The 25,546-nt window shown below is 43.9% G+C and overlaps 2 protein-coding genes across 3 annotated transcripts; one reads left to right on the top strand and one right to left on the bottom strand.

The window, feature by feature from the left end:
- Positions 1-530: 530 nt before the first annotated feature.
- Positions 531-20,677, top strand: LOC136782222 (uncharacterized). The gene is made up of 9 exons (XM_066741496.1): positions 531-575; positions 4,104-4,497; positions 15,654-15,716; positions 17,511-17,578; positions 17,678-17,792; positions 17,873-18,041; positions 18,410-18,588; positions 18,683-18,813; positions 18,932-20,677. The coding sequence occupies exons 2-9, from the start codon at positions 4,114-4,116 to the stop codon at positions 19,284-19,286; spliced, it is 1,464 nt and encodes a 487-aa protein (XP_066597593.1). The 5' UTR covers positions 531-575; positions 4,104-4,113; the 3' UTR covers positions 19,287-20,677.
- LOC136781990 (hepatic triacylglycerol lipase-like) lies at positions 10,621-13,875 on the bottom strand. Of its 2 annotated transcripts, XM_066741066.1 has the most exons (6): positions 13,800-13,875; positions 13,058-13,157; positions 12,642-12,790; positions 12,031-12,266; positions 11,635-11,878; positions 10,621-11,520 (listed from the first exon to the last, which is right to left on the bottom strand). In XM_066741066.1, the coding sequence occupies exons 1-6, from the start codon at positions 13,843-13,845 to the stop codon at positions 11,288-11,290; spliced, it is 1,008 nt and encodes a 335-aa protein (XP_066597163.1). In that variant the 5' UTR covers positions 13,846-13,875; the 3' UTR covers positions 10,621-11,287. The 2 variants fall into 2 exon arrangements, with proteins under 2 accessions (XP_066597163.1, XP_066597162.1); XM_066741065.1 differs by lacking the exon at positions 13,800-13,875 and having other exon boundaries at positions 13,058-13,373.
- Positions 20,678-25,546: the final 4,869 nt, after the last annotated feature.

Genomic DNA, 25,546 nt, shown 5'->3' with positions numbered 1-25,546 from the left:
AGTATATATATATATATATAGTGGAAGAGGAAATGTCCGTCTGTGCGGGTTGGAATGGAAGAAGGGACGGAAGGAGAGGACGAGCGAGGGAGGCCGAGCGCCGAGGATAGACGGACAAGGCCGAGGTATCACGAATTGGCCCGATTCGGGCTGCCGGCTGCACACGGTTCGCATTGCTAGGAAAAGCAGTTCGCGTCGTGGTCGCGGCTCGGCTGTCCGGCTAGGCTGTCGAGACTCGCCTCGGCACTGGGCTCGCGTTCCATGCCCCAAACATCGACGGAGAGGAACGGCGGGCGCGCAGTGAAAAAACCGTGAGCTGCCGTGAGCCACCGTGACCGGTCTACTGCCAGACCCTCGGAACTTCTCCTCCCTCCCTCGGCAATGTGCACGAGCTGAGCTCGCTCTCCGCGCCAGAAATTATCTTCTCCCATCCATCTCCCCCCCCCCCCCCCGATTCCCACACTATCTTCTTCTTCTTCTACTACTTACTGGTGACTCACGCACTCTTCTCAATCCATCGCTATCGCGTCGGGCAAAACGATACCTCTCGGGAATCAACGCCAGAAATTTCACCAGTAAGTCCATAACGGCATGCTGCATGTTTCTTATTTCTTCGAGTGTCACGCGCTCGCTCGTTCGCTCGCGTTGCATTCGTGTCGGTGCGCGAAGAGCCTCGCTGTACAGGCCTTTGCATATGCACGTATACACTGGTCGATCGCGGAGCCAATAGCTGGCAGCCCGGTCCTCCAAAAGTTTCGTCGTCCCATTCTCCAAGTCCCTATCCCTCCTGAACCCTGCGAAGCAAAGAACAGTCCGTTTTTTAAAGCATCGAAGAAATTCTAGCTGATAGGACCACAGATTGATTCCATCGCAGCGATTTCAAGAATCCTTTCCCCGTGGCAAAGTCGTTCTCCGCTTCACGCTTCGCTTTGCTCGATTAATATATTATTAAAGACGCTCGATCGACTCCGAGCTCTCGGCACGATCTTTAATTACTGGCGCGTCGCACCCGACTCCACTGCACGAACCGTAATTAAAATTAATACTGCCGAGTGGTTAATTACGCGCGCACGCCCTCGAAGGTACGAGTTTTCGTTGATGGACGCTGCTTATCTCGCACGAGAGAGCAAATATTTTCAAAAGTCATGCACGATAAGTCGCTCGATCAATTTCTCCCGTTTCCTTATATTTTCGTCGGCTGCTTCTCGTTATATTTCGAGGATTCCGATGTGATACGAAGCTCTCTCTCTCTCTCTCTCTCTCTCTCTCTCTCTCTCTCTACTAGAGAAGACGACGGTCGTGTCGTGGATGCGGCATTTTTGTCTCGTGCAATTTAGCGAAAGTGGCCCCGATCGATGTTAATCGGTGGTAGCATCAATCGAACGTAATCGGACACGAGATGGAACGGAACGGAAATAGGAATAGCGTATATATCGTATGTGCTATAGATAAAACGGCAAGACAGGGTACGTGTACTTGGCCGATGATTTTATCCTGGTGCGCTGGCGTCCTTGTTCCTGCGCGAGACTCCCATTATACTATATATACGTATATATACGTTATGTCAAGGCGAAATACAAACGCAGCTATAGCACACGGCTATACGTACACGCTGTATAACACACACACACACGCACATGCACAAACGCAACAACGAGCAAACACACGTATATATATATATATATATATACGATATAAAATATTAGACGAGTTGGCGCGATAGTTTCTGCCGCAAGAACGTCATAATTTCTTTCAGCCTTATTCGACGCCTCCCAGCACACCTTTTTCCTCCTCGTTATTATATGTACGTGTACACGTGAATTACGGCATGCAATCGCAAGGAGAATTTTTACGTGACCGCTGCACTTTAGCCCGATCGACGCGGCGATAGCGGCTCTAATTTAGCCCTCGCGCCCGTCGCAGGAAACTCGTATCCCCCTTAACGACCGAAAGATGGTAAAATTTGCTTCCGGATGACCTTGGAACTTGACCGCGTCGTTGCTTGGATGAATCCCTCAGGTGTGGTACATTTTCCAGGCTGGAGCACACACACGTATATATATGGGATGAGAGCGAACAACAAGTCGATATATTGATTCAATCCGATAATACAGTGCTCCAGAGGCGAAAACACGTGTTCTCTTGCAAACTCTCCTCTCTTTCTCTTCTCTCTCTCTCTCTATATATATATATATGTATATTATATATACACACACACACGTGCGTAAGCACTGGACACACATTGCATTCCCCACAGCTAGACATACATCTCGAATCGTATTTATTCACGCTCCGCGGGATTGTCGCTGAAAGTGTGGATGTATCGGGTTTGAGGAGCAGCGACGACCGCACGACGATTAGTGGATGAGAATGACGGAATGGCCAATTTGCCGAGGGTTCCAACGCTCTATCTATATATATTGTACATATATAGTATATATATAGTTGGTATCGACAGGTTTCGGCAATCTCGAGAGAGTGTTTCCTGTATAGCGGAGTGTGCGAGGGGAAGAATTGCGTAGAGGGAGGAAAAATTATCGCGCGTATATATATATATATATATACACGGTGCGGTAGAATGGTGGCGGTTGTTGGTAAGGGGGAAGAGGGGAGTTAACACGGTCGCGGAGTATACCGTAGGGTACACGACCCGAGGCGAGGCAAGCGAGCCCGAGCCGAGCCGACTTGCCGAGCTTGGACTGCGATATAGACCGGCTCGAGTGTATTTCTAGAGCAACCAGTTAAGAATAGCACGGCGAGTAGACGCCTGAATTAAATATAGTCGGTGAACGAACCGCAAATGGATTACGAAATTCATTGAAGTCACGGAAGTCTGCAAGAAACGCACGTTGCACTGCGCAGTTGGCCTATGACGGTGAACCAGCAAATCGTTTGGCGAATGACTGCTTTGCCTTTTATGACGATCTCTCTCTCTCTCTCTCTCTCTCTACTCTCCTCTTCTCTCTCTCTCTCTATCTCTCCCCTAGGAAATTCTAGCGACCGACACTCTGGGAAATCAATGGAAAAATGAAGCACGCGGCATTTCGCCTGTAAAAGGCTATTTGCGGACAGGGACCTCCGCGCGAATTGTTGCTCAGACTGTGTGTGGGAAAAAAATTCATGCCCCCCGATGATAATAAAGATTACGAAGATACATATTTTCAAACGAATAAACGTTGCTTGCATTATCGTGCGCACTGTCTATATCGTTCAGCCATGCTTCGATCTATTATATACAATATATATATATTATATATATGTGTGTGTGTGTCTTTGCTCGTATAGCGAGGTTAATACTTTTTGCCATACTCCACAACACGTTGTTTTTCTAGAATAAAAAGCGATCGATGAATCGAATGAGCAGTGCGAAATTTTCACAAGTCCGTCGCTCGACCGAATAATCCTTTGTTCAGTTTTAGTCAAAAGCTCGAGCTGGCCTGTATTGTGCCAGGGAAATCTCTATCGTTTCATAAAAAATAAATGAATAATCTACGATATATGTACATATATATATAGAGAGAATACGACTAATTGCGTTTGGAATTTTGTGAAAGAGAGCGAAATACGAGTGCGACGGAGCCTGGAAAGATTGTACGATTAGAAACCAATAACCAATAGCACTCGCCGAAGCAGCTAAATTCTCACGGATTCGGCAATCGTTTGGTCGCCGATATGGTGGCTTCTTTTTTATCGATAGCATGAAGGAAAATGCTAAAGTTAAAGTGGTGCAAAACTCAATGGTACATGTACTATAGATATATATATATATATATACACACACAGTTGGACTGTTTTCTAAACAAGTTTTAAGAACCGCAGTCGGGCAACACAAAGTGGAGACTCGCTTTGATAAATCGATTCGCGATTGTGCCACTCGAAGCTCTGGTTATATATACACGCGTCCAATTTTCTCAATGGAGTAGAAACAACCGGAGGCGAATCATTGTGAAATGGAACAATGACGAGTTGTGGGATAAATTAATCAGCGTTAAACGCGCAGGCTATTTCTGACCGTGTGCACGACCGATATAGAACGTTGAAAACTTTTCGGACGATAAAGTTTTTCTCAACCACAGAAAATATCGACGTTTGTTTGGTTCCAGGTGAAACGAGATGCCAGCGGCAACGGTAGGACCAGTTGCAGCGGCGACGGCGGCCGCGGCCGCAGCGACGACGTCATCGGGAGCGTCCTCCTCGACCTCGGACGAAACAGGAAGCGGGGTTGGTTCCGGGAGCGGAAATGGGTCAAGAGCAGGGCCAGCCGCGGTTAGGGCGGCCGAGGAAGGAGCCGCTCGGTTGGAGGACCTCGACGAACCGCCGGAGGAGCCTCGTCTGCGCGGAGCGACTGGTCGAACCGGCCTCATGAAGCCCCTGGTGGTCCTCGCGCTTCCCGGGATGTACCTCTTCTACAAGTACAGCCAGTACAGGAGGGAGCAGCGAGAATTGTCGCGCAGAAGAGTGACCGAGAGGGAGCTTCAACAGCTTCACCACAAAATTGTGAGTAAAATCGATGCGCGTGCGGTACCCGAAGGACGCTCGATAGGAATCGCGCGCGAGGCTGATAATGCAGCTTCGCCCTATATCGAGGCGTGACGTTTATCGGACGTTTTGCTGTCCGTTCGGGTGAGAATTGGAAGAGGTGGTGATGCGCGGTGACGCGAGGTACGTGCCTGGGGATGGCGTCTTCGGCACAGGTGATTCGGGAGGATGGAGGCTTGGAGCAGACAGGGTGTATGATGTGGTCTCGGTGGTAAAATAGAAGCATAACGGGAAGGAAGGTTCGATTACTCGAGGGTAACGCGATCATCGCTCGCTAGAAACTCCCTGTATCGCATCCACCAAATGGTGCAGCCACCCGTTTCTCCGTGCTTTATTGTGCTTTATTAACCACCGTTCTGAAAATGCGCCCCTAAATATACATACGCATATATACATCTTCGGGACACTCGGGGAATGTCCCTTGAACTCGCTTCCCCCCTATATTATCTTTATAAATGTACTCCTGCGCTTCGAGTCCCTTTTTTTCTCGAAGAAACCACTGATAAAACGTCGCGTCGTGCCTAATACTCGACTCGTATCCCTTAACGATACAGCGTGTGTAGCACGTATGGGAATAATGGTTCGGAGCATGGCGAAGCTTAAATATAACTCTGGCCAAAGTTTTATCAGGCAATTTGTTGCATCTTCGGTCGATGGTGAGTTTGGTGTGTTGGTATTGCGGTGTGGCTGATGAGACAAGGACGCTATATAGGAGTTTGTTGGTACACGCTTTCGGGTCTACGTCTGGGCACTCTCCGAATATTGATTTCTGTCGTGCAGTGGCTGCCGACTAGCCAGGCTCCGATCGCTGCTGGTACAAACGTGACGTCATCGGCCAAACTCGGTTTCACATCTCAGTCGAATCAACTGATCCTTGCGGGATCTAACGGATTTTTGCCAAATCTCATCCAGCAGATTCCGAAAAATAACGCTCCGGTGCAAAGTTTCGTCGGGCCATCGTCAGGATCATCGTGGACGGAGATCAGAGTTTCTAATATAAACTTTGCCACACCTACCGTACAACACTTCTTATCTCGATATCGCGTCTCTCTCTCTCTCTCTCTTTCCTCTCCCTCTAAATAAAACTCCAATCAGATTATCCTGGCTGTATCGAAGGTCAAAGCTGCGATATGCAAAGTCGATTTTCTATTTGAGAAGAGAGAGAGAGGAAAGAGTTTAAGAATGCTGCAGAGGTACACTACTTGGCAAGATTTGTAAGCTCGTGTCCTGGAAAAAAGTGTCCTCTCTAGGAAACGAGCCAAGTATCCGCGTCCATCGCTGATTGATGATATACTCCCGGACGGGGCCGAAGGACTTCCGCAGTAGGATACCCAGCCAGCCACTGACTATCAAGGAAAACAAATGAAACTTCACAGATCCATTTAGTTGCTGTCCCAACTCTCTGATTTATAGTTTTCCCAGGTATCGCGTGGTACCTCATAGGTTTTAGCGGAAGAACTTAATCTCGGCAAAGGGAAAAAATTGCCAATCTCGGAGCGCGATAACGCGTACACAGTGTATATATATATATATAGCTATATAAGGTCTGATAGAATTTTTCATCGCAAGCTGCATAGACAGCAAATTTTGACTCATTTCATATCCATAATTTGATCCGATAACACTCTCACACGCCATTCTCGTGTTAAACTCGCCATCTCCTTGAGAGCGCACGTGAGCCCGAACGACGAGAACTCGACGACTCGAGCAAAAAATAACGAAAGAATCGACTGGGCAGCAACAGCCTAGCACTCGAAGCTAGAGATAATCGTGCCTAGATAATCCTGTCTGTACCCAGGCCAGTTTATTCTATCTCGCCCATGATCTCCACCTTTCCCTCAGCGCCGTGAGGGACTGTATGTGCCGATGGTTAAAAACGTCAACCTTCGGATATCGCTGGAAATCTTTTTGAAAATCGCTATCGGAGAGATAACATCGGTACAAGTGTGTAAGCCCTGGGAGAGGCTCTCGATCGTTGATTTCCCTATTACCTATATCGTTTAGATCCATGCATATGGTTGAGATTGACGATCGAACGAATTTTAGCAGATGGAGGATGGTCGCGTTTGCCAGTCGTTTAAACAGCGTTGTTTCGCCTCGCCAACGGAATATATTATAGAGTTTGCGCGTGGGTTTATCATTGTCACTGCAGAGCAGAGTTAATGGAGAAAGGTATTGGAGCGTGTGTGATGGACCAGGAGGACGCTCGTGAATATCGTATAAACTGGGATAACCGTGCCACCGAGCCACTAAGTCGAGCGTACAAACTTTGTTATACTCGTGCTGCTGCAGCACGATGCCTTGATAAAAGTTAACGACGAGGTTGGTAGCAGAAGTTACTGGACATTTTCCATTTCCACGAGGTGTCGACGATAATGCTGGAAACCAGCAGGGTCGTTCGGATTAATCTGTCATTATTCAGAAAACTACTGGTATATATATATATATAGGTACTGGTGTCGATCTGCACTCTATCTCTCTCCTGGATCCAGAGTGTGTTAATCAGTGAGATCGAATATCGTTGGAAAGCCGAATTATGACGCCAGTGCGACTGTTCAATTTAATCTTTAATCGAATGGCGAGTCGGTTCTCGCTGGAACACGTTAATACCATTATACCGACGATCGAGCCCCTCGAATTTCTGCCTCTCTCCATGCCACACGGTTCACTAATATCCCTAATATTAATCGGGATGACAGGCATTTTTTACATCGTCCCTCGACCCACCAAAATGCCCTTCGCGTCCCTTTTTTATCGCTCGCGAGCCTGTCGCTGCTGATAACGATAAATATAAAACTACGATTTAACCAAACTTTCCTGCCAACTCGCATTAATATAGCCAAGTTTTACGAGACCCGTTTTCGTGGTTGCTGCTGCACGATCGGCACGTGTACACGATAATAAGAAAAACCGCGGGGAAATCGCGAAGACTATAGAGCCAAGGGGAAGCACTGTACGGAGAGCGCGATCTTTGCAGAAATCGATCGTTATCTCGAGGAAACTCTAGCTGAAATACAATTCCCCGAGAGAGCTAGTCCAAGCGCTTATCGCTCGCGCTGTCTTCTTCCAAATTTGCAGACTCCTCGCAGAGAACAAACGCTAATCGAGAAACATTAATACCGCGTATATAACTTGTCCGATCACACATGACGAATCTGTACTACTCGCAATCGAGCCTCGAGCGTCTCTCAGTTGGATTATATATATATAGTGCGAATAAAATAAATAGAGTGCTGCTACATATATTTTTAGCGAGATTCCAGTGTATATATATATATATATATAGGAACGAAGCGCGAGAGAAAATGACAACGCTCTAGGATTGCACTAATGAGGAATTAATGCCCGGGGCGTAATGCCCCGCGACGTGCAGACACCTGAACGCGCGCGAGAGATCACATGCATAAATATATAGTTATACGTAGGAGGGTGGGGGGGGGGGGGGGGGGGAGGCAGACTGGCCGCGTTGGGATAGGACACCCTCTCTCTGTTATTCCTATAATGACGTCACTTTTTTCGCAAGTGGTTCGAACACGCACAAGAGTCAGCCCTGGTGAAAAAGCGAAGAAATTCGATGTTGACAGTGTTGGTGCTCGATGATATTGCACAGGCTGCTTATATTTTCATGCTCCTGTATTATATCTCTATATCCATGTATTTATTAGTCTTGCGAGTTTGGAAGAGGGAGTCGCCCTTTCGGACGAGGTTCGCGTGCAAGTGGCTTCCCGAACGCACTGCACGTCACCGGGACGTCCCCGGAACGTATACGTAAAAGCTCGACAGTGAGCAGAAGAGTGAAGAAAGAAGATCGATAGCAACCGTGAGGAGAGAAGGGGTCACGCTTCGTGTTTCGTTTTCTATTTCCGCGTGGGACAATGCACTCGTCGATGTAGGATCGAATCTCCGATAGTACCAGCTGCAATTTCAATACGGCCTTCCTTTCCTCCTCCTCATCGTGCACTTCTTTTTACTCCATTCTATAGCAAAGTGCGTCTCGCGATAGATAACGATCCTCTTTCCCTCCTTGGTATTACCAAAGCATCTTGTACAACAGTGTTTCTCTAGATCTCTGTCTCTCGCTCTTCATTGTCTCAACCTGTACAAGTTTGTACGAAAAACTTAAATTCAATTGTACCCCGTGCTCCTATATATATATATAAAACATTCGAAGGTTTTTGTCGAAACTTGCAGGTAAATGTTTCAAAGCTTCGAGATCGATGTTTACTTATGTAGAGAGAGCCAGCTCGATTACTAATCGTCGGGCATCGTGGCTCGATTGCAACGTGACAAACCTATATATATATATATATATATATATATATATATACAACAGCTAGCCACATCAATTCTGCGAGGGTCACTCGTATAAATTAACTCGAAGGAATAAGGTACTTTGATATTTATCGTACGACGTCTGGAAGATTTTCCCATCTTTCCTTCGCGATTATTATATTTTTATCGCATGTATATATAATACTTGTGGTATACATACAAGGTACGCTGCAGTTGTCACAGCATATATCGTTCGAAAGGACATTGCATTTCGTGGATGATTTTGGCAGGTTCGCGGGACGCGAGAGAAGCTGAAAAGTTTTGCGTTCCATTGAAGCACGCAGGCGTACACTCGCCAAGTGTGTGATCCATCATTTCTGAGAGACACGTACACCTCGCGAGGTCTTGGCAAGCTGCTATTACTCCACTTGTAAGACACACTATTGCTAATAACTCGGATTACGATTCTCCAGTCTACCGTGACGAATGAAAGTGGATTAATATTCAGCCATTCTTCGAATATTGCAGCAGCGGCATTAGCCGCGGATGGATATAAAGTGCAGCGTCCGATCGATTCCACGAAAGCACCGCTGGCGGCTATTATTTCGATCATCTTCCTATGGATGGCTATATAGATGGAAATATCGAAAGTACGAGCGAAAGTTAATTGTAATAAAGCCTAATATTTATACTCGATCGTAAATCGTCGATAAGCGTTTCACGTGACTTTCGAGCATGGACACTTTTTAACATTTCCTCGTAAACAGCAGTGCGATAAAAAGAATGACGAGCAGTTTTCACAGGGGGTACGGTCTTTCAAGACTAGGGTCGTCTATATAACCGTGGTCATAGGTCGTCGATCGTTAACAACGTGGCTTGTTGAATTTTTTACCGGACACTCGGAGCGAGTTCATTGACTATCGCCGATGGATTTCCCCCACCCCCTTCTTTTTCTGTTTTTCGCTAAATGTCATGCAAGACCTTTCCCGACCTACGTACACTATTTTTCTATGTAGCTTATGCGCGAGTCGTGTGCTATAGGACGCCCGACTCTCGCATCGATTGTTCTTCATCGCATCAGGAATACGTGATCCAATAGAAAAAAATGTGCAATGATTAGTGACGTTGCGAGGAGGCTAAAAATAGCAAAGTGCAGTTACACCTCTGCTATACAGGGGCGCTGCTTGAAAAAGGTGCATGCGGCTAAGAAAGGAGGGAGGAATCCATTGTTTCGCGAATGGAACAGTCGCTGCTCGACTCTCGCGGATTAGAAAGCATTATTTCTTTGGCATCAGGGAGAGAAAAAGAGGATTAAGAATATAATCTATCGTCTCGATGCTCGAGGGATGCTGACGCACTGTGCTACAAACTTACGTAAAATTCACACTGCGAGGTCAATTATTATTTCATTCGATCGAAACATACCTTTGAATGGACGCAATGAAATTATTTGCTCGCTATTAAAGAGCCTTTCTTTAAATTAATTGGAAACAGATATTTTTCATTCGATTCGATCAGTCATTCGTCAAAACTGTGTGAATTATTTCATTCGGACTGTTAAATGCAAGATTTATTCGAATAGGGTCAATTTTTTCCCCGCGATATAACAAGAGTACAACATTGTACAGTGTCTGCTACGTAGTTTCATATAAACACGTATATATTTTGCTTTTCCGTACTCCATTCATTTTATCAATGGAAACAGGGATAAACGAATGTAGGGAAGGATTCCATTAATAGATATCGAGTTTCGAGGTTAAATTATTCCAAGAGCTAAACAGCTAAATTAGTGTTTATTAACATTTGGCGTAAGATATACAGAGAAAGATCCTCGTGGCTTTATAAATTTGGAGGATAAAGCAGAGATGACCTCGTAAATTTCAAGGGTTTCCAAAGAGAGTGGGTGGCTAGAGTATATATATATATATATATCTTATGAAATCGCTGCAAAATAAAAGCAATGGCAAATTCAGTTGGAAAAGGTCCAGGAGGTGCTTCGATATATATACCATTGGCTATCTCGAGTCTTTGAATTTTCAGCTGCCATGAGAACTTTTAATAATCTCTCTGGATAATTTTCAGTCGAGGTTAAAATCTAATTTGTATCTCTGACTTTCCTTCGGCAATAACAATCGTGGCTTCCTTCGGATCTCCCGCGTGTAATTTCGAGGAGGGAAAACGATGAATATGGTATAGAAAAAAATTGCCCGTTATTCCCCAGACTGGCCAATAAGCACTTTCACTCGTTATCCTCCTACGTCCCGTCCATACCCATTTCATTGCTATTTTTTCATCGTAGATGGACGAGATGCTCGATAAAAAGTATACAAATAAAGAAACACGGCTGGGGCGTTAGCAATCCTCTCTGCTACGATTTAAGTTTGCTCGACTATATGCACGTACACCAGTGGCCGATCGTATCACACTTGTCAGCTTTGCTTCATCCGGATCAATCGATTGGCTCCTCCGAAATTAATCATCCAGAATAGCCAGTTGTATTTCTGGCATACGGAGGATTCGCATTGGTCCTCAAATAAAACATCCCTCTGGTTCTGGGATCAACGGCGAATCCCATGAGAGCATCCGGGCTCCATCGACAATTAGCACGTATATCCGATCTCCATTTGGGGCAACGACTGCCTGGAAATCCAATCGGATTCCTCACTGATTCGGCATAAAATTTCCAAGCTCTGTTGTGTCCGCAGACGACTTGAAAGAGGAAGAAAATGTATTTACAGCCATATAACGGCTCTGGGAGGAGGATCTATGTTTTATTCGTTTATAAACGTTGTCGTTGGAAATAAAAAGATGGTGGGCACGTACTGTATTGATTGATGAGCCTCGTAATGCCCATGCGGATGATGCTCTCGAAATTGCAGCCTGGTTGCAAGGGTCTGCCACCGTTGGGGTAAAAGTCTGCATGGCCAAGGGGACTGGGGAAGCCCAAGATCCCACCATCGGTGTGAATGACATCGACGAAGCTGGCGTCTGCCGAGGTTAAGTGTCCCTGGGAGCCGGTGTTCATGTAAAGTGGATAAGCTGCGTCCAGTCCTGTAATTCGGCCTACCTGCGAATCAATCTTTTCCTTCTCTCATCCGATCCCTCTGTGGCCCCCCATGGAACCACACACAGCCCATCGTCCGCTCCAGCAAATAAGACGAGAGCACGATGGGGGTTCGCGAACTCGACTCTCTCTCTCTCTCTCTCTCTCTCTCTCACCTTTCGGGGTTTCAGTGCTTTGCCCATGAATCCTGCAACCTCAGCACCCAGACTAAATCCAATTACGTGAATCCTCGACAGGGGAACTGCTCTCGTCGAATCGAGCCAGGCTACCATGCTGGACAGATGCAGCCCGACCAACCTAGTATTCTGCACTGCAGTTACGTACCAGGGAAGAGCTGATAATTTCGCCCAATCCACCAACACTACGTTATAGTCACCGCGGTTCAGATACTCTGTGGATTTCAAGTACAATATGCAGCTTCGAGCGATGATGCTCTCTTATTCGTATTTCTCATCCGATGGATAATAGAATTGCGTAACTCTCGCTACAAAGAATATGATATATATATATATATATATATACTTTTACTGTATAGAGGACCAAGTTTTCCACTTGGTTTCCCAACTCCTCGGAGATGCTTCGAAACCATTCATCGTACCCTGGCAAATCCTGCTGTATACGTTATTAGTTTCTCGATGAATGCTGATGGTATACATATATATATACATATACAGTGTACTGATCCCTCTCGCGAACGTATACGAAAAGTTTTTTCGCGCATTTGCATCGTTAATACTACGTATAATAAGAGAGATTTGTGAGATACCGTTTCTGATGGTAACTCCACTGAGACCAGGTGCACCATCGCTGTACCCGTGAATGTAAATAATAGTCGGATTCCTGGCATTGAACTTGCTCCTCCGCAACGAGGCAGGATTGTTCGGGACAAGAACTTGGGCGACTGTTGGATTACTCCTGAATGTAAAAAGAGTTCTTCTTATGATGCGTTAAACGGGGGCAAGTATATATATATATATATCTACATATATATAAATATGCAAATGTAATCCAGAATGTTATCAAGAGTTTTCATCGTTGTCGAGGAAAAAAGTTGTAACTTTTATACACGGTGGAATTTGTAATTTTCGCGTTCGGCACGATCGATCTAACGTTGCAATAAAATATAAAGGAGGAGGGGGGATGAGAGAAGAGAATACTAATAATATGGAAGAGAATATTTACCTGGTGTAGAGCTTGTATTGGACGTCTCGGCGTGCGTCGATGGGACAGCAAAGAGCGCAGGTTCCCGATGGGAAGGGAGCCACGTGTATATGATTCTCACCTGCGTACAAGAAGAGTAACAAAGAGAGAGGGGGGAGAGGAGAGAGAGAGAGAGAGAGAGACGATCGACAGTCATTAGAGCGAGGGGGAGAGAGAAAAGTGAGAAATGAAAATAAGTGCACGGTCGTCGTCATTGAACCTGGCCTTAAGGGTCACGTGACGTCGCGTGAGCCTCGCGACGCAGAATGCGAACGGAATTCGACTCGCGTGACGTGAGGACGGGTCAGCACCCAGCCCCGCCGCCGCACAGCCCCTCTTCTTCTTCTTCTTCTTCAAGAACCTCGCACGGACGCGTTCTTTTTTCTCCTCTTTTTCAATCCAATTTTCAATCCCAAGCGACACACGCTACGCTAATTTTCTCATTCCTTCGCCACGGAGTGCAAAGGTCGCGCGCGGGCTGGCTTACATATATATATATATATATATATACTATACATAATTCGCGCACGTACGCCATAATAAGCAAATTCACCTACGGACACTGCATGGCGAGATTACAGAAATTTCAGCGAGGAAATGCAGCTTAAAAATGCAAGAGTCGCGCTCGCGGACCTTCCACACTTACCGTATACATTATACATTCGAACTTTTCTAAAAACTTCATCTTTTCGCCGCGACTCTTCGTCATCGGAATGTTTCCTACCTCCTCGAGACAATCTTCCACAAACACGCTCCGCACTCGGTACCATTTATTTCACTAATTACACAGGAAACTTTTGTGCAACGAGCGCAACTGGCTCGAAACGAGAGTTTTTGAAAAAACAGTGGAGAAAAAAGAGCAAAGTAGGCAGAGAGAGAGAGAGAGAGAGAGAGAGAGAGGAAGGGGGGGGGGGACATTACGGAGCGCGAGTTACGTAAAGACACCCGAACCGAAGGACGACGAAACGCGTGGTCGTAAAATTAATGAGACGAAACTGCGAGATTGAACGAGCCAAGATTGACATGATCGAGCTTCCCGGAATTCGCGTGAGGGGAATTTTTCGATGATACTGTGTGTGTGTGTGTGGGTGTACATCACCTGGTAAAACGATGACGCGACACAAGAGCGTTGATAGGAAGGCCGGTAACATTTCCCACTGGTGACTCTGATGGATCTCGCGGAGCAATGGAAGATGAGAAAGACGATATCAGGTGGATGACAGTTTCGAGAGGAAAGTGAATGCTTTTCACGGCGTTCCGAGTGCTTCCATGGCCGAGACGTGGGCTCCCCGAGAAAACCGCTGCCGCCACCGCTACCGCCGACGCGGAGGAGAGGCCAAGATATCTCAAGCATGACGACCAGCTTTTTATTCCTTTCGACAGCGGACCGTTAACGATGAAATTATTCGCCGACAAACAATATTCCTCCGACTAATTTTGCAAACGCGTTACGTTAAACGAGTTGTGCAACCGGGTATATACATTATATATATATATATATAGGAACACGGGGCTGGAAAATATAATTGGGCGATACACTCGAACGATGGATATTGCTTTTTCCCGATGAAAGCCTTATAAATCGACAAAGGCTCAGTCTAATCGTTTGCCCTATTAAACGTAAAACTGAATAATTGCCTTAACGAAGGTCGATCGATCGAAATCCACTTAAACGCTGATTGACGCCGATATATCTGTTTCTCGATCGTTTCGCCCAGACTCTCCGGTCTCTCTCTCTCTCTCTCTCTCTCTCTCTCTCTCTCTCTCTCTCTCTCTCTCTTCGGTAGTAGCATTCAGGCGCAGCCTGACGATGCTTCAACCTTTCGCAATCGAGCCTGCTGCAAGACGCCATTTTGCTTTTTCGTTTTTTATTTTTTTCTTCGCCAATTCCTCCTCTCGCCAGAGAGAACTCAACCGTCTTTCGATCGAGCTGCCTGCGCCTATCCACCAGCAGTGTCATAAGCCAGCTCCACAATAATTTCGTTCTATTTTTACACGCTCGTTGAAGGAACCGATCGATATTCTTTCTTTCTTCCTGTTGCATGCACGAAAGCAGCTTGAAAGAGCGGCCTATTCATGATCTTTGAGTAACCCGAGTCCTAAAACCTCAAACGCGAAATTAGAATAGGGGATTTTTCAGCGAGGGACCTAGATTTGGCGTTAAATTGAAATTCTAATGTTCGTTGGAAATATAGAAGCTGGGAGAACGAGTCCTGCTGCCACTTTCCAACGATGGGAGGGGGTGGGGAAGGGGAGAGGGGGAGCAGAGAGAAGAGGGGACTGTGAAAAGTCAGTGGCGGGGATATTTTGCGCATCATCCCCCTAATATCCGGAAGTCACCCTGACCTAGATAAACCAACCGCGGGAACCATCTCGATTATTGAGAATTTTTTCACAGCGCTGACAAAAGCTTAAAACGCAAAAAAAGATCTCTATTGATATTTCAACTGACCCGAATGGAATATCAATTTTACGTATAGCCGCGCCGCTCTGTGCCCGCCTTTTTACGATCGTGGCATCTGCAAAAAATCGACAATATTTTCCTTCGTACATTTATTCTTCCCTTTGTCTCTTTCAGGACAAGCTGCTGACGAAGCTGGAGGAGAACGAGCCGGAAATGGCGTCGTCGCAAGAGGACGAGGTGAGTTTCGAAAGGTTGCCGCGCTTTTACGATCGAATCGATCGTCCGAGCGTTGACTGAAAAAGATGACAACTCGGTAACGAGCTATTTGATCGTCGACGGAAAACATTAATTCGGTTAAGGAGGAGTGAGTAGAGCGTAGTTTGGCCAATGGCACGACTCTTAAGCCCGAAGGGGGTCCTCCCGCTCTCGCTTCCCTTATTTGGCTCCTTGGAGAAAACCTTGTTAGCCCGTGTACTACGTCTCCGGTCTCACCACGGGAGACAAGAAGTAATCAAGCCTAATTTCTAATTTTGACGATGATTGGAGAGAAAATAAGATTTTCCAGTTCAGACACTATACCCTTTAGAAAATGATAATTCTTCCAGCAAATTTAATTTCACCTCGCTCTACTCGTATCTCTATTTCTCTGATTACATATATATAGACTTTTATTTACATTCGACCGACGCGACGTACAAAAATACAGTACCATTGGCAACTATACGAGAAACATATAGCTATATAAAGCTCGTAATTTATTTGCACACTCCCGACGAATCGTGAAAGTTTCAGGATCGATTCGTTATCAGGGTACAAGTCGATTGCGATTAATCAAGCAGCGTCGATTCATCGAGTACGAGTGGTAACACGTTGAATGTGGAATGAATCGAAATACGGCGATAACTCGGTGCCTCGCTAATGGGCCAGTTATTTGAAAAGTGATTCTTAATTTCGTAACCCATGCATATATGCAAGCTGGAGGATCTTCTCTCATCGCGATACACGCACGCTCCGATCCTATATCCGTTCCTGACGACGCGACGCTTCTTTGAAACTCGCTTTTTTCATGCAACGATAAATCCGAGAAAATTGTGCAATCTGCTCGCACGGTTCTTAAACGACTTTCGTGTCGAACGAGACAAAAAATTGCTCGTAACAATCTGATAGGTCATATCCGCAATGAACGTAATACATAATCCTGGTGCATAATGTTTTTTGCTACCTAAAGATCCTTATCGGTTCTGTGGATTTTATAAGCGATCCTGTCCACTGCCAAAGGCATTCCACGTTCGATTTTCGAGGCATCATGAAGCACCTGCTGGCTCTTCTACTGATAACCACTCTTCTGGCAATTTCGGTAATTTTATCATTCTCGCTATATATTCTCAGCTATATACCGTGTATAATGTATCGCTTGATAATTAATTGCGCATATAAACTGCTTTCGCGATAATTAATTACAAATACGTAATGTACACCCCAACAACGATACTCTCTATGTATAGATTGCCCATCAAGATCACGATCACGACTCCGAGGGTGACAAAGACGATTGCGAATCCTCTTCCAGCAGTTGCGACGACGAAAGCTCCGAGGAGCTCAGCGATGAAACTTCCAACGAAACTGAAACAAAGCGTGAAATTAATCAGCTTCGCTCGGTTCCACCCCAAATGGCTTCTCAATCGCGTCAAGCGCGTCACACAAGTAGGAACATTTTCAGAATAATAATAATAATATATCGATTATATACAAGTTTTTTCAAAGGCAATCGTTCTTTTTTTTTCAGTGATAACAACAACCGCAGCTCCAACAAATCGATAGACGATCGAGCATCGCAAAGAGCGACAGTGCTTAAACGTTAATTTTGTAGTCATTTTATAATAGACAAGTGCCAATTTGACAATAAATATTTGTTCGAATAATCCACTATGCTTTATCGAATCCCTCCTGTTTCGTACACTGAGAATCCCTGCCGAAGACCCAGTGCAGCGACCAACGTGTTATACATGCGTCATATGGTTTTTGTTTCAGTGTGTGATATGCGTGAACGCGAGGGCTACGATGCAAACAGCTCCGTGTGGTCATCGAGTGGTTTGCAGGTATAACATCTTTGTGAGATAATTAAAAATTTATTGGGAGAGAATACTCGATATACCATATATACATATCTGAATGAATGTTATCGCTTAATTAAAAAGGCGGTGCTTCGTGAAAACGATACAAATGGCGGTCTCTCAGAGGCTTCTACCCCTGCGTTGCGTCATTTGCAGAGCGAAAATTCTACGATTGAAGCAAACTCTGATTCCCCGAGACGTGAGTATCGATCTATCTCAGGTTATAAAGTTTTTCATCGATTCAACAAAAAATTGCAATTGCCCTTCTCGTCGATTTAGTATTCGATGTCGGGCAAATCGTGGGTTTTGCCGCAAAGTGCATCGGAGTACAATATGGGAGCCGGAGTGCCAGTTGGCGTTTCCGGTCCTGGAGGAAGATGGACTTCCGGCAGTGTACCAGCATCTGCATCCCTTTACTCCATGGCGAGTGGTTCGTCCTCCATTTCAGGTTGGTCGAGCAATAACCACTAAATTTATCTCCTGCCCCCGACCTATACCCCTCCCCCTTCCATTCTCTCCCGGCCGAGCACACAGACGGGAGCTACTTTAACTGCACACATCTCCATAAAGTCTCCACTGCTTTAGGGTGCTGCCGCATGGTCCCTTATACACGAAGATGACAAAGACCCGATAATTTCGGTTGCTCATTATTCACTCTAAACGTTGCCATAAAACTCCTCCTCCAGCTGGATATCGTTGGTATATATAGCTCGGTGAAGAGGAGAAACTTTACAATGGCGGAAGAATGCGGTGGAATAAAGGGGACTTTATTATATGCGATAACGAGGATTAAAGTATTCTCTCCTAAATCCACAGGAGTGTCTTCCGTGTCTTCGGCAACTTCGGCGTCATCGGCATCGTCATCGTCGTCGTCGTCGTCGTCGTCGACGGCCAGTGGCGGAAATTCTAGCCTCGGCAAAGCCAAGAGGGTCCGCCAGCCGGCTGGTCCTTCCCTCAGGAGGTCGCAGATGCAGTCGATGAAAATGAGAATTCAGGTAAGCGCGCTATATCGTATACGCTTTGCGGATGAAAAGCTGCTGCAGGATTTTCTCGATGAAACGATGAAATGTTATTATCATCGACTTGCAGGAATATCAAGATCCGGTTCAGCAAGTGGTAGACGAGGATGAGATAGCGAGGGATAATCGGGAGCGTAGACTGCCTCCTATCAAAGAGTTTCAGAGGGACTACAGAGCTGGGAAAGCCTCCACTAGGATAAGGTACGTGTATATATAGAGCTGGGGGTGCTCGGCTCAAAGACACGCGGCTACATGCACGTGTGTGCAGAGCATATACATGCATGGTACACTAATGTCTCGAGTGTGCGTTATCATGCAGGTGCGCGCAGAAGATAGTGACCCAACTGGAAACAGCGCCCAATTCCCGAGGTAGCGCAGTGGCGTCGTCGGCATCCTCGTCGACGTCCTCGACGCCCGGTCGCCAAAAGAGGCTAGCGCCGCCCGCGTCAAAGTCGACGGTGGTGCAGGAGGTGCAGAAATCGAAGAAGGAGAAGGAGCGGGAGAAAGAGAGAGAGAAGGCTGAGAAGGCGAGGCAGAAGGAGGAGGAGAAGGCGGAAAAGTGTCGACAGAAGGAAGCCAAGAAGTTGGCCAAGGAGGAGAAGAAAAGAGCGAAGAAGGAGGCTAAGGCGAGGCGGAAGGAAGCGGAGGAGGCTCTTTTGAGAGAAGACAAGTAGACATTTGGATGCTGCGATGTGCAAGAAACTCGAGAGTTGACTAACCGTGGATAGAGTATTAAGTGTCTCCGCAGGGACAAGGGAGAATTAACTTGAGACTGAGCAAGGAGCACTTTCAATTCTCCTCCCACCAATATAACAAAAGTGTGCATTGCCTAGCTTGATCCTGCAAAGACACACGAGACCCTTTCTTGCCGCACCGACGACGATTTAAATATATTCCAAAGAAATTCAAACTCGATCCAATCGAAGACTGATCGACCCTCTGCTAAATTGTCAACTCTCGCTACCTTTACACACCTGCGACGATTATTACGACGGACGAATATATCACGCCTATCGTTCTAAGAAAAACTCGTACGATTGCTTCCAGAAAATTAGATTTATATGTAATATTAGACACGTATTACTATTGGACAATCCAATTAAGCCGACTCAACCGGAATTCTTTTGGTAAACGCGTCGCACCTTAGCCCTCGACCTTGTCGATCACTAGTTTTTTAAATTATATATATTGCTATTAACCAGCTACCCACTTGTAGTTCTCATCCCAAAGTCTCTCTCTCTCTCTCTCTCTCTCTCTCACACACACACACACTCTCTCCATCTCTAGTCGCATTTTTGTTCGACAAAGCGCGATTAGCGTGGAGAAATTTTAAAGATTCGACTCGCTACTTGTCTCGGAACGGTCGATGATGTGGCTTTCGGGGCTAGCCTAAAAGTAAATCCGTAAAAGAAACCTATATGGAAGCGGCCAAACTTATAAGTAACCTGTCATATCGAGTTATCGCGGACTAATCATCGTTATTATATCAAGAATAACTCGAATTTAGGATATCGCATGTATTATCATCGTTCATCGACCATGCGTCGAGCCCCCCCCCCCCCCCACCCCCTATCGTTCAATTACTTTAACGCAATCATCCTCTCGTCTATCGTTTTATCCTTCGACGACCATTCGACAATGATAGCAATCGTTATCATCTATATTAATCAATTATTCTGCTTCACGGACAATACACTGAGATTGCAGTGAACTTTTATCTCTCGCGAAGATTCCTCTTCGCTGCGCAAATTTCGTAAAAAAGAAAGACGAAAAAGGGGAGAAAAAAAAAACGTGCGGATCGATAGTCTCGTTCCTCCGAACGAATCAAGCTAGCCTGCATTATCTTCGTAGTCTCATTCGTCAGTCTCGAGTGCGCAATAATATATATATATATATATATATATATATATATTAGGGTGGTCGTTAAAAAAAATATTTTTTGACGGATCCCCAAAAACCACTAGTATTTGATGAGAAACTACAGTGGTTGAAACCTGTGGCCTGATAAATGATGGAAACACGTGCCTCAATGCGATCAAATATAATTTTCGAAGAATTTTACAGTTTTTCGCAGATAACTCATTAAATATTCGATTCTATGAAAAGATGTATATAACCTTTTCTCTGAAGAATTAAATTCTACATAATAAAGGTTCTATACATTTTTCTTCTAGAATGCATACTACTCGAGATATTCCTGAAAAATCAATCCTCTTTTTCGTTTATACACATTATATTGATATGTTTATATGAATAATTATTTTTAGTTTATCGTACAATTAACATATTTTATTAAATTAAGAGAAATAAAATGTGTAACTACAGCGAAATAAGAATAACTACTCATATGAGCATATGTCAATATAATGTGTATAAACGAAAAAGAGGATCGATTTTTCAGCAATATCTCGAGTAGTATGCATTCTAGAAGAAAAATGTATAGAACCTTTATTATGTAGAATTTAATTCTTCAGAGAAAAGGTTATATGCATCTTTTCATAGAATCGAATATTTAATGAGTTATCTGCGAAAAACTGTAAAATTCTTCGAAAATTATATTTGATCCCAATGAGGCACGTGTTTCTATCATTTGTCAGGCTACAGGTTTCAACCACTGCAGTTTCTCATCAAATACTAGTGTTTTTTAAGGATCCGCAAATTTTTTTTTTTTAATGATCACCCTAATATATATGTTGTAAAGTGCTAAATTCACACTCGTCCAAAATTTGTCATTTCGAATTCTTTCCCCTCGACAAGCGCAAGTAGACACCGCGTAGGACGCAGCCTAATTATGCGTATACTATTGTTATTATAATTAAGACGAATCTCGTATCGTCGAGATGATATTTTAGTTTTACGTCGACTGCAGGTCTCGGTGCAGCTTGGGCAGAAAGCAACGGGTTTACTCGTTCCTATCTTTCCCCGCGCGTGTAACGTACTTTCAAGAGATGGAAGACACGTAAATATGAATTTAGTGTCACCGAATCATTAACTTTGCGTTCCGCAACGCTGGAAGCCAGATTGACGATGGATAATCAAAAGCAATTTTTTATCGTTATTATAATAAACATAATAAGAAAATTATAGAGAGAGAATTCGTAGTTGATTATTATACGTTCTGCTTCGTTTCTTCAAAAGCTTCTAATTATCATTTCGCTACACTGCCAATTACGTTTTTCCCCTAATTCTTCGTTAAATATTATATATATATACACTCTGTGTATTGTATCGGTCGTCGAGATCTCGAAGCGCACCGCGCACTGCGCTCTTGCTCGAGATTTAATGACCGAATCGAGAAAGTCTCGAGATTTTATGATTTTACTCGTCGTGAGCTTTTAACTTAAACTATAATAACGGTATAGTAATGTTGTTTTAATCGTATTATTGTTAAGCTTAAGTTTCATACGCATATAGATATGCATAAAAGTGATATTTTTATTGTGTCCAAAAAAGAAAGTTCTCGCGTACATATCAGTAGTTGTTAGAGGATTAGAGTATTAAGTAGATAGTCAATTATCATGCATGTTATACGTATGTATATATCGATTGAATTTTACACTCACGACGAGTCGAACTGCGAGAGACTTTCCTTTAGAGAAAATGAGAGGAGAATGAGAATGTTGTGAGATTGCGGACGAAAGACAGTCAATTTTATCGTGTGATACGCGTATGCATAATGTGTTATAAGGACGGTTGCGAATGTAGCGAGCGAGCGAGCGGTCGAAAATGTTCGATTTTCTGATTTTTTAAGTATAATATATTATTGTATAAAATAGGTTGGTGCTTGGCAGAAGCTTTGGTATATAGAGCCTTCTTCTCTCACACTCGATTCTGGATCCGTTATAAATTTACAAGAAAGGATCGTTGGCTGGAACATTTATTTGCTCAGAAATACCTGTGAGCTACGATTAAGATGGACAAGAAGCGTGTGGGAAAAACTTGACGCGAGTGAAAAGATCGATGAAAAGTAAGATCGATTTATCGCACGAGGCGCGCATTGACACGATAATAAACGACATTATATACATACTACAATACATGTACGTATATCACTCATATGTAGCTCTAACGAGGATAACGAAAGAAAATACTTAATCCTACTATTATTATCGCGTAAAGGAAGATTTGTAGACAATTTATATTAGGCAAGTTGAATCAGCAAGAGAACTGTAGCGATTTTCCCGTAAACGTATAGCCCATCGAGTTTAAAAAAAAATGTAATATTCCCCATAAAGATATACATTAATAGAGATTTTGAAAGCTGAATCGGACCTCGCATTCCGATCGGTCATCCACGTCCTGTAAGTAAATTAATGAGGAATTTGTGTGTGTCGATCCGTTTAAGAACAGTCCAATCTTCGTTGCGTGGATATAAGAAAGTCGTCGAGATTCGCCATTTATCACACACAATCTGACGTTGAATAATTATCACGGAGAATAAAAAGGTAATCGATTGGAATCCGAGGCTCCGATCCGTCATTGAAAAGTTGGCAAAAATCGAATGGTAGTACGATCGTTGCCTTTACTTTTCTAGAGAGAGTAAAATGTACCATTTTATATCGACTATTTCGAGGATCCTAGAAATTACGTTAAAATCATTTGAGTATCGCCTGATTTTCAGGCCAATTTCTTACTATGCAATATTCTCTCTCTTTCTCTTTCTCTATATAGTATATGTGTATATATACGTATATACATATATATATAGTAAAGTAGTAAATACAAATTACATTTCCGCCATGCATCGTGGTGGATGGGAGACGAGCGTCTCGCGATAAATCAAAATTAAAGGCAAAACATCAAAACTTAACGAATCCTAATTGATAAGAGTATAGTATATCTATAATATACTGTACCTATAGATTTACATACAAATGTAGAGCATTGCGATAAGAGTTAGGAGAATCTTGCTTCTCGATTGGCGCTTCCCTCAGTGATGCTGCATTTTTGTGCGAAGCGCGTGATAATAAAAAAAAACCTCATGGTGACATCAAATGTAGCTACAGAACGTTTATATCGTAATGTATAAGTGAGAAAGTTTAGAGATGAACATATATAGCGTTTTTCATTTTCTACTGCGTGCTTTCTAGTAATTTTCGAGAGCAAGTACTACCGATCCGCGCCAATTGGTCGACGTAAAACTTGCAGTCGAAATAAGAACAAAAAGGCTTAAGCGGTTGATTTTATCGAGTCTATTTTTAGTAGTTTTATTTAAGGACTACCGAATCAAGGAAGGAATGTGATTATACAAGGGGATATGTTAAGAACTGTACTATATATATATATATACCGACGACAAAAGACAGCAAAATCAAATAAAATGTTATGATAAATGTTACACGTCACGATTTGTCTTAAACTTTTCCTCCAAATTCCTTCAAAGGAGAATCTAAATACGTCAAGAGATTTTCATTTCTTTTACTTTTAAGCCAAGGATCGGTAAATCTGTAATCTAGTCTGTGGATACTACAGTTTATGACGCAAAGTGATTTTTACCAAAAGTGGATTTTCACACAAGGGGATTATGAGCCAAAAAGATTTTGTCTCGAGAAACGGCTATGTTCGGATCAGAGAACGTCGAGGTTTGCATACCATACTGATCTGAACATGGCCATTTCTCGAGCAAAATCTTTTTCGGCCATTGTCTCCTTGTGCCAAAATCCACTTGGGTAAAAATATGGAGATACGAAGTACCTGGAGAGAGCATAAGATTGCGGGATTGAAGTCGCAAGGGTGAGGGGGAAAGAAGACTGTCTGCTATTCTTTGTGGCATAGGTTTTGCCTGTATGGCATTCCTCGATGTATTTAGGAACCACGTTTTAGTTCCCTCGATCCCCCCTCCCCCCCCCCCCCCTTTAACCAACAATAAATTAAGGTGAAGAAGAACGAGTGTAAGCATACATTTTTTATCAAAAAAACTTTCAACTTTATCATCTAAAGTTTCTCTAATCTAAACTGTATGTTAACTATAGCACCTTTCCGTCTTGAATTACAGATGTTGACGGCCGAGAGGTTTTATAAAGCGGTTCCTAAATGCATCGAACAGTAGCGTATTGTCAGCCAATCAGCGACAGGCACTCGGCAGTCGATTTGTTATTGGCTTTTGGGAAAGCATAGTGGGGGATTGCACAAGCACACAGTGGGAAATTGAATCGTGTGTGGTTCGGCTAGTTTCACTCTGTAATTTAACATGGAAAATGATATACTACACTATAGTTAAAAGCACACACGATTCAATTTCCCACTGTGCACGTCTAATGAGAGCGCTCAAAAACACAATCGCGATCAGTAAGCACTCGCTGTGCACGCGCATCTAATTGAAGAAAATCCAAACTGGCAACCAATCAGGTGCGATAGCTCAGTCTGAGTAATGATGGCATTTAGCAGAGACAACTATTGAGGAAGCGATGCATTTAATTGGCTATTACTCGTAAATCCTACAATTTTATCCAATAGTAGTAGGTGTTTAAAAAGAATTATACTCAACAGCTGTATGTACATACACCGATGTACCGTGAGAAATTGATTCATCGATCTTTCACTTAACTTATTAACTCCTTTCATTTATGAGAAATTTCGATCGTATACTATGCCAGAGTTTCCTTTCATTATTTTCAATTTTTACTTCAGTAACCTCACCTTTTTCACATTTCCCCATCTTACATCTCTTTCTCTGCTACGATTACCATCTAAACATTTGTACGCACCAGAATGGCGGATGGGTCTCATTTTTCGTATCCAACTATTGGTAACTTACTATTTTATGTTGGCATTGCACGATATCGACTAACCAGCGATCTCGGGTTCGATTATTCCGAGTGCTCTACAATCGATCAACTCACACGAATCTACTATGTTCCTTCGTCAGAGAAAAACCCTCTGTATGTAACGTAGGCAAAATCTATATATGTCACAAAGATGTGGCAGTCAGCCT

Source organism: Prorops nasuta, unplaced genomic scaffold, assembly GCF_024137725.1.
Source record: "Prorops nasuta isolate Cenicafe-Biocafe unplaced genomic scaffold, Cenicafe_Pnas_1.2 PNAS00025, whole genome shotgun sequence".
Taxonomy (NCBI): domain Eukaryota; kingdom Metazoa; phylum Arthropoda; class Insecta; order Hymenoptera; family Bethylidae; genus Prorops; species Prorops nasuta.
The sequence above is the reverse complement of the archived record's forward strand: the minus strand, read 5'-3'. Positions and strand labels throughout refer to the sequence as shown.

Coding starts and splice junctions, on each gene's coding strand:
- LOC136782222 (XM_066741496.1), top strand. CDS start 4,114: ATGCCAGCGGCAACGGTAGGACCAGTTGCAGCGGCGACGGCGGCCGCG. Junction 18,589..18,682: donor CGATGAAAATGAGAATTCAG/GTAAGCGCGCTA, acceptor ATCGACTTGCAG/GAATATCAAGATCCGGTTCA. Junction 18,814..18,931: donor AAAGCCTCCACTAGGATAAG/GTACGTGTATAT, acceptor GTTATCATGCAG/GTGCGCGCAGAAGATAGTGA.
- LOC136781990 (XM_066741065.1), bottom strand. CDS start 13,290: ATGACGACGACCGTGCACTTATTTTCATTTCTCACTTTTCTCTCTCCC. Junction 12,791..13,057: donor CAATACAAGCTCTACACCAG/GTAAATATTCTC, acceptor TTTTACATTCAG/GAGTAATCCAACAGTCGCCC. Junction 11,879..12,030: donor AAGCACTGAAACCCCGAAAG/GTGAGAGAGAGA, acceptor ATTGATTCGCAG/GTAGGCCGAATTACAGGACT.